We start from the raw sequence: 17,006 nt of genomic DNA, 5'->3' as shown, positions 1-17,006 counted from the left end.
CTCCTTGAGGGCAGGGCCCATTCCTTTTCTACTTCAGTAGTCACCCCCACCCCTCAAGATACTGTGGTCCTGCTAGGTCTGGCCCAGAGGAGGGCTGAAGAGATGTATTTAGAATTCTCCGATGAAACTGGAAATTGCTGCTCTAGGTAGAATCCACAAGCACGATATTTTCTTTTGTCCTCGGGCTTATAGACTAGATGAGGAACTGAGAGGGGCACAGGGCACAAAGAGAAACATTAGGTACTAAATCTCTCAGGGTGCGGAATGTACTTACTTCTGGAGCTCAGGGAAGGGAGAGCTGGTACAGGCTGGAGGGGCTGGGAAGGGGTTCCTGGTGAAGTGGTCCTTTTACCTGCCCTGAGCCTACAGCTGGAAAAGGAGGGCCTGGAGTGCGGAGGAAGCAGGCTCACTGGGGTGTTCAGTGCACTGTCAGGAAGGGTGGGAGTTGAGGCTGGGGAGGCGGGGCTCTCTAGAAAGGCAGAATGCCCTCTCTTTCCACGATGGGCCTCCTCTTTCCTATGTCTGGGTCTTGGGAGACCCCAGAGTTTGAGCTTCAGAAATTCTGGAGCCAGAAGGCCTGGCTTCCAAGATGTGGCTCTGCCACTTAGTAGCTGTGTGACCTCCGGCATTTATCCTCTCTGACCCTCAGTTTGGCCATCTGCAAAATGGGGTCAGGAAGACCACCCACCTCACTTGGTGATTGGGAGAACTGAAGGAGACAATGCCTGCAAAGCACTTACCACTGCCTGGCATGTTGTAAGGGCCTGATTAATGGGAAGTGTTCTTGTTTTCTGGGCAGACTTTGTCACCAATGTCAGTGCTGAACTCTGGCTGGCCCCACCGAGGGGAGAGCCTCACCCCTTGGGAGCTAGGTCCGCCAGCCGACTCAGACACTGACCCAGGCCACTTGCCCAAGGAGGATCCTGAGGAAACTTCTGAGCAGGTAGTAGGAGCCCTGCCCTTCCCTCTGGCCCCAACATGCTCTCCATCCTACAGACTGACCTCCTCCCCTTTCCACCACCTGGAAGGATGTTAGCCTTTCTGCCCAACCTCCAGTGGCCCTCTTCTCTTTGCAAGAATAATCCTTGTCTCTACAGCCCCCTTGCGTCGGGATATAGGGGTCCGCCACCTTCACATTCTTCACATGAATACATGTGAACTTCTTCACATGAATACACATTACTTCCTCTAGGGGGTCTGTGCTGTGCAGGCAGACTCTAGGCTTTGGCCCTAAGGAGTAAAAGGGGTGACTTAAAGCATAAGAAAGGATACCATTTGTGGGGGGGGAGCGGGGCCTCCCCAACCTGCCTCCATCAGAGCACAAATGCAGGAGCAGACCACCTGTCCTTGTCTTGATCTTGAAGGAGGGGGTGCTTGGAAGTTGTTCCAGGTTGGAGAAGGGGTGGCAGTGAGGAGAGGAGGAAAGAAGAGGAAGGCAAACCCAACCACCCCTCTCCTGCCGCATCTCCTCAGGACCCTGAAATTCTGAGCTTGGGGCTTCCTGGCTTGGACACCAACTGGGCCCCCAACCAGCCTGGGCTTCGGATCCTCCTGCAGCAGCTGCCTCCGCAGGACAGCGACGTGGGTCTCCCTCTCCCCAGCATCCCTCTTTCTCACCTCCCTCTCTTTATTTACTGTGGGGCCAGAAGCCAGAGGACTGGATCTAGGGCCTAGCTACGCTAGTAATTGAAGAAGCCATCCCGCTCCGGCCCCAGACCGAGTTTCCAAGTCCGCACGGGGCGGGGGAAGGAGATAGCATCCCCTCTGCTTACAATGCTTAGTTGAGGAGCAAATGAGAAAATGGACATGAACGACTTTTGAAACCGATAATGGAATGTACAAATGTAGAAAGTATGGTTAAGTATTTATTAAGGCCCTGTGTGCGCCCAGACTAAAGGCTTACAGTTCACGTGGGGAGGCAAGACAGGAGAAATGTGGAATACATTGGAAAAACACAACAGAAAACGATAGTGAGCTACAGCTCACTGGGGGGCAAGGATCTAAATATGTGGTGACAGGGCTCAGTGCTGTGGGCTGTCAGGACCTGAGTGGTGGCCATTCCTGGGGGAAAGTGAGACTGATGTAGACTTATTTCCAACTCTCTTCCCTCTTTCCCTCTCCTTCTCAATGCCCTTCTGTGCTGTTATCTTCTGCACCTCCCGGAGGTTCTACAACCTTCCTCTGACCCAGCGGCTAAGCCTTCTCTCTCCAATCGAACTTCAGTCTTGCCTGCTGGGGGCTCTCCCACTCACAGTGGAGGCCTGTTTTTGCAGGAGCGCTACTGCCTGGCCCTTGGGGAGGATGAGCTGGCAGAGCTGCGGCTCTTCTGTGCTCAGAGGAGGCGGGAGGCCCTGGGACAGGGGGTGGCCCTCCTGGTACCTCCCGAGCTGCCAGAACACACCTGCGAGAAGGTACGTAGTGCCCCCCCCCATTCCCCTTTGCCCTTTCACTTCTGCAGAAGGGGCTAGCTCTAGGGACTCGGGTGGGAAAAGGGGGGATGGACAGCTTGGAAAACTTGAGGAAAAAGAGAAGCCAAGTTTAGGGGTTCTCCAGTGGCGCCTGCAGTGCAGGTGGGCTTGCCAGGGGTGGGGGGGAGAACAGTTCGGTGGGGGGTGGGATGGAAGCGCCAGGAGGGAAGCTAGGAGCATGATGCGGCCTCTGGGCAGCTGAGCATCCGCGCCCGGCAGTGCAGGGAGCGGCTGAGGCCAGGGGAGTACGGAGTGTTCGCAGCCCGGGCAGGGGAGCGGCGCTACTGGCACCGGGCTTGCTTTGCCTGCCAGGCCTGCGGCCAGGCCCTGATAAACCTCATCTACTTCTACCACGACGGGAGTCTTTACTGCGGCCGCCATCACGCAGAGCTGCTGCGGCCTCGCTGCCCGGCTTGTGACCAGGTACAGCCCCCGAAGGCGGGGGGGGGGGTTGGCGCTGGGGAAGAACTGGGAGGGTTGCCTAGGGTCCAACGTGGCAGGATGTAAGGGGACACCTCTTCCAGCACTCAGGAATGGAGAACTCAGAACCAGCCTGGGACTTCTGTGTTCCCTGTGTTCTCGCTTGAGCTTTGGGCATGGGGACTTGTCTTGTACCCTCCCCGACCGCAAGCAGAGTCCCCCAGATTTTCGTGGACTAAGAATTTCTCCGGAGCAGGGAGTGTCGGACAGACGTTCATCTCAGCTTTCCTGGTGCCCAGTGCTGTGCCTGATCAGGCGAGGAACTGCCATACTGTCAGTATATGAGGCAGAGTACAACCCTGGGTTGGGAGTCCAAGCGACCAGGGTCGCACTTCTTCAGGCTGTGCCACCTGCTAGTGGGATCCTGGCTAGGCCAATCAGCCCTCCCTGCATCCGAGAGTGGTGGAGTAGATCAGATGGGATGTCTGTAGACGACGTGCTTTAGCGTTAACTGGGTATAAGGCGTGGTTATTGGGTGAATGAATGAGCGAGTGGATGAATGAATGAATGAATGAACTGCTCTCCCTCCCTCTCCCAGCTGATCTTCTCCCGGCGCTGCACCGAGGCGGAGGGACGGCGCTGGCACGAGAACCACTTCTGCTGTCAGGACTGCGCCGGGCCCTTGGGCGGGGGACTTTATGCCCTGCCGGGGGGCGGCCCCTGCTGCCCCAGCTGCTTTGAGAGTCGCTATTCGGTTTCCGGCTCGAGCCGGGCCCAGACACTGGAAGGTAGGGCGTCCCCCGGTAAGGGAGGAGAAAGTGCAGATCAAAGGGGAAGGGGGCAGCGGCTTGGGCTGGGCTGAGGAGGGGATTCTCCCGGACTGGGACCCTCGCCCCGGTCCCACGCCGTCCCGTCCGTCCCTCCAGCAGCGCCCCCGTCCCCCCCACCGCACCCCCCCGCCCCGACCCGAGCCTCGGGGCCCGCAGCTCTCACCGCGCGTCCCTGGCCGGAGCGCTCCAAGGGCCTCCCGAACCCACCCCGCGCCACCGTTGGGGCTGCGGCGCGGGACTCACTCCCGGACTGGGGACGCGGTCGCCCTCTGGTGGGCGGCGGCGGGGAGGGGCGGGGAAGCCCGGTAGAGAAGTCGTGTCCGCGGCGGCGGCGCGCACGGCTCGGGGGCGGGGCGGGGCGGGGCGGGGGGGGCCGGGCCCCAACGGGGACTGGCTTCTGGGGCCCGCCCCTCTCTGATCCCGGAGCTGGAGAGTCGGGACTCTGAGATGGGCGTTTCTGACCCGGCCCGGAACAGGGGAGGCGGGTGTTGACAGAGTTGAAGAAAGGGACCGCACCCCGCTGGATGCCGCTACGGTCTCCCGAGCTGCCCTTCTCGCCGCTGCCCCCCGCTCCAGTCTGGAAACCCAGAGGGAGCTGCTTGGATCCAGTCCAAGGCAGCAGCGTCGAACGGGGGACAAGGTGGAGGCACCCACAGGGCGGGAGCAGGGCCGCCTGGAGACGCCCCTCGATGCCTGCCCCACCTGCTCCTCTTCTTCTGACTCGGAACCCGAAGGCTTTTTCTTAGGCCAGCGTCTTCCCGGGCCCTGGAAGACCCCCAGAAGCCTCCAAGCTGGGGACAGCGACACCTCCAGGAAGCACTGCACCATTTGCTAGTGGCGCAGCCCGGAGACGGGGGAGGGGGTGTGTGATCTGTGAGGCTCTCCTCCCCCTATAAAAATCCTAGACTGAACGCAGTCAAGGGCACGCCTGGGAGAGGCGGCGAGACCACAAACTTGGAGTGCTTCCTCTTAAGCCTGCGTATTCTATGACTTCTGATGGAGACTTTCTTGGGGAACCCCACCCCCCAAAGCTACGCATCCCCTGCTGAGCTAACCCCTATCCCCACCCCCGCAGGCTGGGACAGCCCCATCCTCATCATCTTCCTGAGCCAATGAAGTGATCATTCAGAGACCACGTGTGGCAGTGACAGGTTGGCCAGCTGAAGGCCAAGAGGGAGCCAGAGGCGGGACGCGTCCAGGCGACTGTAGTGCCAGGCCGCGCTCCTCCCCTTGAGGAGCTCGGGGACGCGCAGCCCGGGAGTTCTCCCACCCGGACGCCCGACCTCTCTGGAGCAGCTGCGCCCCCTGCCGGTCCGTAGCCGGCGGAAGTGCGAGGCCGGAAGTTGCGTATCCTCCGGCGCCGACACCGTGCGTCGGGCGAGGTCTTGTGGATCCCGAGGGTACTACTATGGCTTCCAGTGGGGTCGGCGTGAGCGCCCCGGGCGCGGCGAATGAAGCTCCCGAAATTCCGGACAACGTGGGAGATTGGCTTCGGGGCGTCTACCGCTTCGCCACCGACAGGAACGATTTCCGGAGGTAACCGAAGCCCGGGAACTTGTCCCTTTCTGGCCCTCCGCTCCCCTATACACACCTCCCATACTTCCCATCTTCGCCCAACCTGGCGCCTTTACATTTGCCAGCGTTTTGGCCTCGCAGTGACTCTGGCTGTGCTTTGGAGAGGTCCTTGACTGGGAGAGTTCCCGTGCGGCAAAAGCGATCTTTTCAGTTACTGGGCTGTCTACAGAATCTCACCCTGACCAGGGGGACCCGGGAAGAAGAGGCGCCAGCGCACAGGCTTTTCAGCCCTGGGCGAGTGTTTAATTGGCTTTTGCATTTGATCCCGTTAGACACAGGAACGACGGCCAAGCAAGTAACCACGTGGGTCGTGGGTCGTGGGCAACCTGCCTTCGTAAAGATCTACCTTCCTGCAGTTCTAGAACAGTCTTTGTGCCCCCGGGAGGTTTTTCCAGGGTGGTTATGGTAAACCTTTACTCGTGGTATGTTTCATTAAAGACAAGTGACTCAGCACAAGGTTAATCAGATATTCTTTTTCCAGGAACTTGATCCTCAATTTGGGACTTTTTGCTGCAGGCGTTTGGCTGGCCAGGAATTTGAGTGACATTGATCTAATGGCCCCTCAGCCAGGGGTATAGCCAAATAGGTAAGCACTTAACTACTGTTCTGCGTGTCTAGGAGCCCTAAAGGCAGAGAGAAGCAATAATTTTTATCTTCTGTTTATAAAATGAAGGAGAGAGACTTGACATAAGGCCCTTGGCTACTCCTAGTTAAATATGTTTACAGACACTGCAAGAAATTTTGAGTCTCTTCCTAATTTCCCTTCAGGCTTTTACATTTCTAATGCCACCCGTTGTCCTGTCGTCTGATTGCAGACACATGGAACCCCCTGTGCTGTACTCGAACCTTCCAAAAACAGCCTCCAATCTTTGACCATCACAAGACTTTCCCTGATGGAAGTTGAAGTTTCATTCAGACGGGCACCTTCCCTTCCCGATTGCCTTTTCTTCGTTGAGCCCACTCAGAACTCCATTCTCTGGTCAGCAGTCAGGCTTCAGCCAAAGTGTTGTCCTCTGTTCTATAAAGTTCTGTACATAGGTCCAAAGTTTCTGCAGGGGGTGATTTTTGCTCTTGTCCTGAGGAATAACCTAATGGTATTTTAACAAATATTTGGAATAAAGACTGCACGCAAAGACAAATCATTTTATTCTTTTAATAAGAAACTTCGGCTTACAAAAACAATGTGTAAAAAGTCAAGATTTACAAAAATCATAAAAACATGATTTATATTTCACACTCAAAAGAGACAGGAACAAGCCTCAAACATGGATTGTAACAGAGGTGGTTTGCTTCATATTGGAAAAAAAAAAAAAAAAGGAAACTGTAGCCATTGTACTTGATGTGAACATAAGAGGAAACTTATTTTTGAGGAATTTCCATTTTTGAGCAGAACTAGAGGAAGAAGCCATTTGGTGTTGCATAGCATTTTAGTGCACCAGGTGGGTTTTCCAGGCACCAAGGGGGCATTGTTGCTGTCATAGAGTGGGATTTGTTGGTAGAAAGAGGGCAGTGATGTGCAGGTGGAGGCAAGGTGTAAGCAAGCCTGGGCAGTGGGCACTAAAGAAACTGTTTGAGGAAGCTGCTTTCTTCCCAAGGAAATGTTTTCTGACCCTAAAAGTCATGGTAGTGCCACTGTCCAGGAGTTTGGAGTTCTTTGGAAATGGAATATGAAAGGAACTGGCATGGAAAAGACTCATGTAGGCTCAGAAAGATGTGGAAATAGAGACAAGTTCCCCATGGCCATTTTTTTCTACTTGATTTATTCTAGGTATTTTTATCCTTATTGTTTTATTTTTAAAGTTTATTTAAGTAGTCTGTACACCCAACATGGGGCTCAAATTCACAATCCCAAGATCAGAAGTCACATGATCTTCCAACTGAGCCAGCCAGGCACCCCATCTAGTAGGCATTTTTAAAAATCCTGCTTTTCCATGCCAAGTCTCCTGTGGAACTAGTATGGGATTAAAGGACATGAATTGGAAATGGAGGTCAGTATGAATGCACCACCGTGGCCTAATTGTTAGAGTTGACAGATGTCGAGCAATCTGTTCACAAAAGGTCAATAGGACAAAACAGTCCTTCTTGACCCTACTGGCATAAATCTCATTAAGAAATCTGATTGAGAATTAGATTGTATATGTATTTTAAAAAGCACCATTCTCTTGTATTGATCGGGTAGGTCCCACCTGTTAGGGAAGAGTTTGAGCTGTGAATTCAGGCCTGTGGCTAGCTTACCACGAAGCCCTCACTCTCTAAGAATCTATCTATACTGGGACCACAGATGATTTGATAGTTTTGTAACTTACTGGGTGTTAAGATGAGGAAGGGTCATATACATGAGAGCAAGGCTTAGGTTTGAAGCCATCACCTCCCAAATGGTGACCAGGAAGGAAACTTTTAAGCCATAGCATAGATTCTAAGCCCATTCATATCTGTATCAGACCACTAAGACAAATACCAGCACCTCCTGTCCTTCATTGATAGGAAACAGATCCTTGAAGTCGGCAACCCGATCCTACTCACAACTGAAAAGTCTATTTTAAAAGGTTTTTTAAAGTTGAAAAGAAAAATCCAGCAATGATGACGTGGCAGCTTCCAAAAGCATAATTCACATTTCACTCAAAATTTAATGTTATAGCTTCATTTACTGTTAGTCAGTTTATAAAGCCATAATACTGGCATGGTAAAGTTTCATTTAAACTGGCTTCATTCCTCAAGTGTTAAGAATTTAGCAAGTAAAGCTCTCAAGTCTACAATTTCCCAAAATTTTGATGAACAGTCATTAATTTTGTAAATGAAAATGCTGGCTTTTACCATTCCAACACAACACCCTCCCCAAGGGAAGTCCATTTTACATCGGTGACGTGATATTCAGCCCTGGCTGGTTAACAGTACTATGAAAATCTCTTCTACTACCTATTTAGATTTTAAATGGAAACATGCCAGCAGAAGTAAGGAAAGAGTCCACAAAAATGACCATTTGCCTTAATGCCCTAGTGGCTATGGTGTATTTAGAGCAATGTGTGGGTTGAAAGAATAAAGTAACACTTGGTTCAAGTCAAAGCCCTAGACCAAGAGAATGGTTAAAGGTGGAAGATACAAAACTAAACTCACAGTCATATTTAGAAGGCGCTTTTTAGCTTTAGTGCTGACTACCAGGGAGGTGCATACTTACCCGGTAAAAAAAAAAAAAAAACAAACAACTAAGTTGCCATGGGAGATTTTGCTCCAAAGGTACAACCTCCTCACCTAATTAGGCCAGTAATTAGGCTGAGGGAACCAGTTATCAAATGTGCTTCAAGTGGTGAGCTTTCTAAACACCCTTTGGTGAAGTCTCATGAGCTCATTGGAAACCTTAAGGTCAGAGTAAAAGGAACAGGCTATAAACAGCCCTGCAGGTGAGCAGACTGGGTCTTCTCCCCTTCCACAGCCACTCAGCACCATTCTAGTCAGCACCTGCCAGGAAAGGGGCTGGGGCGGGGGTGGCTGGGACAGGTTCTTTGAGCCTTCTCTTTTGCATATTACACAGTGCACTGGCTTGCCTTACAGTCTCAAGGTTCACATATAGGAGGTTGTGTTCTACACTGCTTCCTGAAATTTTGTGCAAAAGAACTTCAGAACTAATGAAGGTAATACCTCAGGAGGAATCATTTTTGTTTGACTTCTACCCTAAGTTGCCCAGCATTAGAAAAAAAGGCCCTCTCTGAACATTTGTGCTCTCCCAACCAGCTGGAAAGCAACCCTTCCACTTATAAGGTATAACCCGGCAAGGGTATATAGTATATGTTTAGGAAGAGGTAGCGCTCCCAGCCTACCCGAAAAGGCCCGAGTTAATGTTTGGAACATAAAAGGAGTGGTGAAAAAGAATAGAGGACATCGTCTGCCTTGGAAAGCAGCCATTTGATGAATAGTGACAAATCCAAAGATTTTGGACATTACAGTAAAATTTCAGAATTTGCTGGTAATAATTATCTTTTACACACATGAAATGAAATGCTTTTACAAAGTCTGATACCAACTGTCCTTTACACTGTACAGACCCATTTGCCACTTAAAATGATACGGAGGCATCCTTTCCCTTACTTAATCTTTTCAATCCCATGCAAACCATAACTGGGTACAAGGCACCAAATGTTATGAATTGTATAAAATTAGTTCACAAAGCTTTATCAATAAGTAGAACAAACTCCATTTCCCCCTCCCTGCCTGCCCACCCACATCCCACCCCCCACACCCAACCAAGTTTTCATTCTGTCCTACTGTCGACCTCTCTCAGGCTTCTGGGGCCTGGTTAGGGCCATGCCCCACTGCCAGGCCAACCCACTTCACTAGTTCTTGCACTGGGATGGAACTGGAAGCACAGCCAGAGAAGGGAACTTGTACAATCATTGACGCTAGAAGCCTTGCCATTAAAACCAAAAATAAACTCTGCTATTGAGTCCATAGGACACATTAACACTTCTACAGTTTCTAATTTTATTCATGACATTTTAAGAGACATCTGGAAATTCTTTACAGTGTGGCACTGCCCCCCTCAGCCCGAGAGGGGACTGGATCAAAGCTGGCAAGAGCTCTGCCTGCCATTTAATAAGAGCTTCAGTTCCTGGCTGTTGAGGGCATTCCTAATTTTTTTTTTTTTTTTTTTTTTTTTTTTTTTTAACACTAGCATGGATGCTCATCTCCGAGGCAACCACAAGGATGAGGGTCAAGCTAGATTGAGGTAAAGATCCTTTTTGAGGGCCAGGGTGCATTCATCTTGGCTGGCTACAGCAGGAAGTAAACACACCAGCCAACTACAAAGGGTTCCTGGAACGGGACTCTAACTACTTGCCTGGGAGAAGCAGGCCCGTAAGGTTCAGTTAGGAGATCTTGGGTTTGATTTGGCAGCATCTAGTCAACTTCTACCTGGTTCTTATTATCTTCTCTTTAGAATGTTTCGATTTAAAGTAAGATGCAACTAAGAAATCCATCTACTTCCAATATGCAAATAAATTAAAGGCAAAGGGACACTTCCCTCACAATAGCCATCGGCTTATGCAGCAGGGAACTCTTTAATAAAAATCTCCATAAATACTAACTTCTCAACAGCGTCTAGTGCTGCTGCCTCTGGGTACCTGAGGTGTCTGTGACTGCAGGGGCACCTTCGAGAGTTTGCAGCTCAGCGAGGACTCTAGTGGTTTCTGGTCCAACTCCCTTTAAACCATTTTATTAATTTGATATGTGGGTGCTCAGCTAAGTTAAGCACTTATTTTACAAAATCCTTAAATCTGCTTAATAATTCTTATAAATATTTGGTATAAAACTATTTTTAAAAATTAAGTTTGAAGATCTTTTAATTTTCCATTAAATGTTCACTTTTCTGAAGTATTTCCCCCTAGACAGCCTGAGGGATGAAGTAGCTGCTCTATTAGTTCTTTTCCATTTGTAAGTTCTCTTTTTCTAGAATAATAAGTACAGCATTCAAAGAAAGATGAGGCACAATTTATATTTTCCTTTCCTTCTTACTCTCTCTCTCTTTTTTTTTTGAGTTAATGGGCTTCCATTGCCACAAAAAAGTCTTCACCAATCCTGCCAACTTAAAAAACGTGGATCTAGAGAGTATACCTTTACATCAGAGCCTCTGGCAGCAAGGGCAGCTGTGACACTTTAAAACAGTGTCCAGGAGAGGGTGAGCCCTGGGCCAAGCTTATACAAAAAAGCCTGCAGTAGACAATATAAACCAAACAGCATAAAAAATGCCATACGCTATCGCTTCCAAATAAAAGCTAAATATTACAGAAACCTCACAGTGTTGGAAAAAGCAAGTTTAATTTAAAATATATAGTCACTCCCCCTTATCAGGGTGAGCCATTTTCTGTCTGAATTTCCTCCATGTCTCAGTGCTGTCTGTCAGGTCCTACGGGAGAGTTCATCTCAAAAGAGGTCAACAGCAAATGCTACAGACCTGCTCTGGAAATGGGGCTCACCAACACCCCTAAGCTACGACCCTCATTCTTTACCCTCTCTTGTCCCAACCTCCCACCCTTCCCCAAACTCCCTCCACATCTGCTTCCTTCAAGTGACAACTGTATTCCTACCTGAATTGAAATGTTCGTATGATACACTCAGTCAAAAGATGAGCATTCATAATGACAGGTTGAGGCAGACTTCAGCAGCCCCCACGATGAGACTTCTGGTTTACGTTCACTTTTACTGGTGAGTCTAACTGAAGGATTGAGAAGGGAAATTCAGTGGTGCCTGATGGGGTGGAGGGTTTCCATCATTCCACTTAGAAACTGATCCAGTATAAAAACAAAGATGTATTTTACTAGCACTTAAGGACAGGGCACTCTTTTTTTCTCTGATGAATTGAGTGTAGTTAGATAAAGAAACAGTAGGGATTATCAGATTTAGGAGGAGATAGGCCAGGGCCAGCAGCAGTGAACTGTTCGGACCTATGGGGGCAGATTCCTTAACCCTAGGAAAGCAGAAATTCCCAAACCTTGTGTTGAACAAAAATGTTCTAGCCCTCTAGGTGCCAGAAAGAAGCTGCAGGCTAAGAAAAGCTGCATGCTGCATGGAGGTGAGGGCAGGTGACAGGCATTCAGATACGGCCTGGACCACCGGCTATCCCTGCCTCTCTCCTCAACCGCGTTCTGAGAAAGCCTCAGACAACTGACCTAAACACCAATTTAAACCAAACCATGTGCTTGCCCTACACCTGAACCAGGGATGTGCTACAGAACTGGGTAGCCAGGAATGCCCTTAGGCTCAGCATGCAAGAAAGAACATGTCAGGGACAATGTATTGCTTCCCCATATGAACTGCTCCTTCTTTAGAATAGAGGGTTGTTCACACCAGTCTCAGAAGATGTGGAATGATTAAGTGACAGCAGCAGTAGCAGCCAGGGAGGGTCGGACACTGGAAAAATCTCCCATTCTGCATGGGGGAAATTTGCTCTATGCATCTCATTCCACTCTTCCACTGCTATCCTCTAAAAAAGGAAGTCTGCATGTTTTGAACCCCTGATGGTTACTTCCTTTGTAGGAACAAATCCTTATTATTCACCTCCTGCCCTGGAACCAATCTCATCCAGCAAGCTGCCAGCCCAGGGCCCCACCTCATGTGCTCTGTCCTGGGCTCCTCACAACAGGAGGGTTCCTCTGGCGTTGCAGGAGGTCCTGATTAGTGGGGGTCACAGAATGGAAAGAAAACATGGCTGCTCTCCTCGCTGCATATGATCAATTTTCTCCCTCTTTCCTCCACCCAGATCCTCTATATTCAGAAGCAACTGATGAAAGAATCTTCATAGAAGTTACTCCTTTTGATTTATCAAAGAGGGAATTCCCAAATCCATTCAAAAGAAAGGTGACTACAGATTTTAGGATAGGATAGGAAGTCACCTGGCACCTTCTGCTGTAGTCCCAGTGAGGCAAACCTAGCAATCTGTTCCTGCACTAAACCTTATTTCCTATAAGAGGAAAGATGTATGAACACCAACAGTTTAAAAGCAAGCCAGTCCTTGATACATGCCTCCCATTCAGGGGAAGGTCCGTGGTCTGCCCTCATCGTTGTTGCTGGGCTGCACCTGAGCTTGGAGTTGGGTTTCTGAAATTCTTGCATTGCCCTGAACTGTTCTTTGAGTGTAAAAAAGGATGTAGGCTTGAGTTTTGCACACTTCCTCGACACTGCATACATTCAGCTTTGAGTCATTGCAGTGGACCCAAAAACCTAGGAAACCAAAGGAAAGAAAGAGAGAAAATGACTATCCAACTTGTATTTCCAGTTAGCAAGCAAAACCAGGAGATGAAGAAAGGGACAGAGGAGTTCTGAATAGAGCCAACCCGATTGTTGGTGGTGGGGAAAGACAGGTAAATGAAACCAACAGACTTCCCTGCAGCCACTGGCTTTAACCCCATCAAACCCCACCACAGTACTAACAATATTGACTGACTGTAATTTTTGTCCTCCTTTTATTCAGGCTTTTCCATTGTCCGTTAGGGCCTCTACAAAAACAGACTGAAGACTAGGGGCTAAGAGATGGGAAGAGGAGGAGGAGGAGAAGTGAAATGCAAATGGAGGAGCGATAAAAGGAAAATTTAGAAGCAATAAAAAGTTATTTTACTCTGGCTGCCTCAAGGGCTAAGGGGTTCATTACTGAAAACACATCCGCAGCCCATGTGCCTCAGTACAATACCTGGGAGACTGTGCTCTGGGTACGAGGACTGAAAGCTCCTTGGGAGAGCCCTTGTATCCCCACACCTCCCATGGTAAGGATATAGTAAGCACTCTTTAAATGTCTTCAGCTTTATTATGAGCTGGGGCTAATGAGATTCATACATTATCTCCATGAGGTTAGGTAAGCCATAGCATTTCTGCATAACCACGAAGGAAACAGGTCTGCAGAAGCATTAATAATAGAATGTCCAGGGGCGTCTGGGTGGCTCAGTCGATTAAGCATCCGACTTTGGCTCAGGTCATGATCTCACAGTTTGTGAGTTCGAGCCCTGTGTCAGGCTCCGTGCTGACAGCTCAGAGCCTGGAACCTGCTTTGAATTCTGTGTCTCACTCTCTCTCTCTCTCAAAAATAAATAAACATTAAAAATAATTTTTTAAAAAATAATAGAACATCTAACATTAATTGAGCATTATGTGCTAGGGACCATGCTAAGTACTTTTACATGCGTCAGTTCCTGTCAATTCTTAGGGCAATCTTATGTTGTCACTTGGTGATATATCCAAAATTTGAATCCAACTTTCGTAATTTTTTCCACTGGATTTTAATGTATGCAATATCCCCCTAAAGATGAAATAAAAGGAAAGTGATGGAATGTGGACAAACCAACCCTCTTCCGTGTCCCCCACCCCACAGAGTAAAGCGCACGCACCTCCCTCTGTGTTGTAGCAATAGGCTGTGTAGTGTCCTGAGCCAAACCCTTTCCCGTGATGCATGACCACTGCGGAGAGATCATAGGCAAAGGTCTCTTTGTCAAGAGAGGAGAGCATGTCCCTGCAGCAGTAAGGTTCCATGTTTAATACCTGGTCAAAGACGACATGGACCCCAATCTTCTCTCGATGATTACGGCCAGACCACCTAAAACATAGACATAAATTTCTTACTAGTAAAAAATAGCATATGCTATCATAGGCAGAGGAAGGTAAAACAAGAGAAATGAGAAAACTTAACCTTCCAGATTTGGTTTTTGCATCAATAAAACAGTGATCAGTATTCACATATATTTCCTGTGAATGTTCCATGATGTACTCTGAAACTAGAAATCCCTAAAATAACCTTGTTGTCGTTTACTGCCTGCCTTTTTTTTTCAGATTATATCATGCTAGATTCTGAAGATGACTCTATGTAAGCCCAAGGGAGGCTAGAAAATCTTTAAGCATGGACACCCAGTGCAGGCTAGCTGGTTAAGCAGGGCTGTAAGGGCTAAAGCCCTGTCCCCGGTTCCAACATTTAATCGCCACAGAAAAGTGCAAGGTCTCTAGGGAACAGGCTTTCCCTCCCAATACCAAAGCCTTTGAAGCAGCTATCCCCACAGCTCACAGCCACCTGGAAGGCCCCAGAGCAAGCTCACCTGAATCTTTTAAGGTGCAGCCGGAGGACCTGAGGTAGTCTGTAGATCATTAACTGCTTTCTAGCTTCACTCAGAACAAGGGGTTTTGGATTGGATTTTCGTCGTTTGCCTATATGGTTTGGGAAGGTAGAAGACACAGATTGTGAGGAGTCTCATTCTTTCCTAGCTATGGCAGAGATAATGACTTGCCACTCAATATGCATTCTCCTTATCTCTCAGTATTTGAACCTCAGTTTCATTTGGGACAGCAATGTGACCCTCTGTAAGACTGCATAACCCAACCTCCTGTGCCTGCCTGGTGTGGCCACGGCAGTTCTGCCAGAGATGAAACGGATGATTGTGTGGCACCCTTGGGATGGATGACTGCAACTGCCCAAACTGCTCTTGGACCAACAGGTAACCTTGGGGATGGAAACCCTAGTCAAGTTGAAAGGTGGAAGGAGCTTGGGTCCCCAGTGACCATGCAGCTGCCATGCTAGCCCCTGAATATTCTTCAGACTTCTTTTTACATAACAGAAAAAAAAAAAAACAACAACTAAAACTTGTTTCAAGTCATTATTGTTTCAGTTGTCTGAAAAACAAACCTAATCCTGATATATCCACTTCTAAGATTTTGCATCAGCAACCTCCAAAACTGATACAGGTTTAGGGTGGTATACTCCTGATACCATATATTCATTAATGATGGAAGGTCACTGCAACAATAGGCACACAGAGTGGATGCATATGTTGGGGTTCTATGCCTTTATATATGGGCTTATAACTTAAATTAGGATGCACCAAAATGTAATTTTTAAAGGTTTTTGTTTTCCTCAGGTAGGTCTAATTCTGTTTCCTGCTCACAGCTGGTTTTATGCCATTCAAAACTCTATCTTCCGTTTTCTCTCCTGTGAAATGGGGAATAATGCATGTATTTCAGGCTTAGGAAAAAAGTAAGATGATACAGGATTACCAAAGGACAGAATATTTGTTTGTTTGTTTATTTATGTTTGTTTATCTTTGAGAGAGACAGAGTGTGAGTGGAGGAGGGGCAGAGAGAGAGGGAGACACAAAATCCAAAGCAGCTCCAGGCTCTGAGCTGTCTGCACAGAGCCTGACGCGGGGCTCGAACTCACAAGCCATGAGATCACGACCTGAGCCAAAGTCGGATGCTCAACTGACTGAGCCACCCAGGCATCCCAGGACAGAATATTTTAACAGATTCTTTTTTTCAGCATGATTTGTTTGTGGCATATATAAACATTTAGAAAAGAAACTGCTGGTTTTATAGTTTTATGCTATACCTAGTTTTTGAAACATTTTCTTGGATAAGCACATTGCTGGACATGTAGGACAAGGTGGACAGGCTGGCCAAATTCTTCCAGTCCAAAGCAGAACCAGTGCTCAGACTCTAATTTTGTTTCTGAAGCTACTGAATTGTGAGGAGAATGCATTTCTTTTTTTTTTTTTCCTAATATTTATTTATTTTGGGGAGAGCGCAAACGGGGGAGGGGCAAAGAGAGCAGGACAGAGGATCCAAAGTGGACTCTGTGCTGACAGTCTGACAGCAGCGAGCCCAGCGTGGGGCTTGAAGTCAGAAACCGAGCCAAAGTCGGATGCCCAACTGACTGAATTACCCAGGTGCCCCGAGGAGAATGCATTTCTAAATTACATCAAATAGGGGCACCTGGGTGGCCCGGTCAGTTAAGTGTCCAACTTCAGCTCAAGTCATGGTCTCACGGTTTGTGAGTTCGAGCCCTGTGTCAGGCTCTGTGCTGACAGCTCAGAGCCTGGAGCCTGCTTCACATTCTGTGTCTCCCTCTCTCTCTGCCCCTCCCCCGCTCGTGTTCTGTCTCTCTCAAAAAATAAAACAAATGTTAAAAAAATAATACATCACATCAAATAAACCATGGAAATAAAGTTCTCTTAATTTCCATCAGAAGCCTTCTCTGAAACCACTTATAGACAACCACTCAGTTATTATATTAACTAGACTGGTGAATGGATGGGAATATAAAATTAGTGGTCCACTGTGGTGCCTGCTAATTGTTTTTGAGCTATCATGGTCTCAATGTCTGAAGAGCCTGACATCTGATTCTAAGTTGTACCTATACCATTCATGAAAGGTAGCAGATCACAGCCAGATGACGCTTCACAGAGCTTCCTGT

General features: G+C 48.4%; 3 protein-coding genes across 3 annotated transcripts in view; 2 read left to right on the top strand and 1 right to left on the bottom strand.

Moving 5' to 3' along the window:
• Positions 1-533: 533 nt before the first annotated feature.
• On the top strand, positions 534-4,570 carry PRICKLE4 (prickle planar cell polarity protein 4). The gene is made up of 6 exons (XM_047102660.1): positions 534-943; positions 1,474-1,581; positions 2,274-2,411; positions 2,688-2,891; positions 3,487-3,676; positions 4,195-4,570. The coding sequence occupies exons 1-6, from the start codon at positions 812-814 to the stop codon at positions 4,551-4,553; spliced, it is 1,131 nt and encodes a 376-aa protein (XP_046958616.1). The 5' UTR covers positions 534-811; the 3' UTR covers positions 4,554-4,570.
• Positions 4,571-5,023: 453 nt separating this feature from the next.
• TOMM6 (translocase of outer mitochondrial membrane 6) lies at positions 5,024-6,432 on the top strand. The gene is made up of 3 exons (XM_047102659.1): positions 5,024-5,254; positions 5,775-5,879; positions 6,109-6,432. Exons 1-2 carry the CDS (start codon positions 5,127-5,129, stop codon positions 5,869-5,871), a joined length of 225 nt encoding a protein of 74 aa, XP_046958615.1. The 5' UTR covers positions 5,024-5,126; the 3' UTR covers positions 5,872-5,879; positions 6,109-6,432.
• A 4,348-nt stretch (positions 6,433-10,780) lies between these two features.
• USP49 (ubiquitin specific peptidase 49) overlaps positions 10,781-17,006 on the bottom strand; it is an 88,992-nt gene continuing 82,766 nt past the window's right edge. Inside the window, exons 6-8 of the mRNA XM_047102627.1 lie at positions 14,860-14,968; positions 14,161-14,366; positions 10,781-13,003 (exon numbers count right to left, since the gene is read on the bottom strand). Of these exons, the coding sequence (XP_046958583.1) occupies positions 12,813-13,003; positions 14,161-14,366; positions 14,860-14,968 (506 nt within the window). The 3' untranslated portion in view covers positions 10,781-12,812. The remainder of the gene's footprint in view (positions 13,004-14,160; positions 14,367-14,859; positions 14,969-17,006) is intronic.

The sequence above is a fragment of the Lynx rufus genome, unplaced genomic scaffold (genome assembly GCF_022079265.1).
Source record: "Lynx rufus isolate CCGP_SWC_20201006 ecotype Redwood Valley unplaced genomic scaffold, mLynRuf1.p SCAF_6, whole genome shotgun sequence".
Taxonomy (NCBI): Eukaryota; Metazoa; Chordata; class Mammalia; order Carnivora; family Felidae; genus Lynx; species Lynx rufus.
This window is presented reverse-complemented; position numbering and strand designations above follow the sequence as displayed.

What these genes read in the sequence shown, in the direction of transcription:
- PRICKLE4 (XM_047102660.1), top strand. Translation starts at nt 812, where the DNA reads ATGTCAGTGCTGAACTCTGGCTGGCCCCACCGAGGGGAGAGCCTCACC. An exon ending in CAGAACACACCTGCGAGAAG is followed by an intron (nt 2,412 to 2,687) that starts GTACGTAGTGCC and finishes CGCGCCCGGCAG; the next exon opens with TGCAGGGAGCGGCTGAGGCC. An exon ending in CCGGGCCCAGACACTGGAAG is followed by an intron (nt 3,677 to 4,194) that starts GTAGGGCGTCCC and finishes GGCCCGGAACAG; the next exon opens with GGGAGGCGGGTGTTGACAGA.
- TOMM6 (XM_047102659.1), top strand. Translation starts at nt 5,127, where the DNA reads ATGGCTTCCAGTGGGGTCGGCGTGAGCGCCCCGGGCGCGGCGAATGAA. An exon ending in GACAGGAACGATTTCCGGAG is followed by an intron (nt 5,255 to 5,774) that starts GTAACCGAAGCC and finishes TTCTTTTTCCAG; the next exon opens with GAACTTGATCCTCAATTTGG.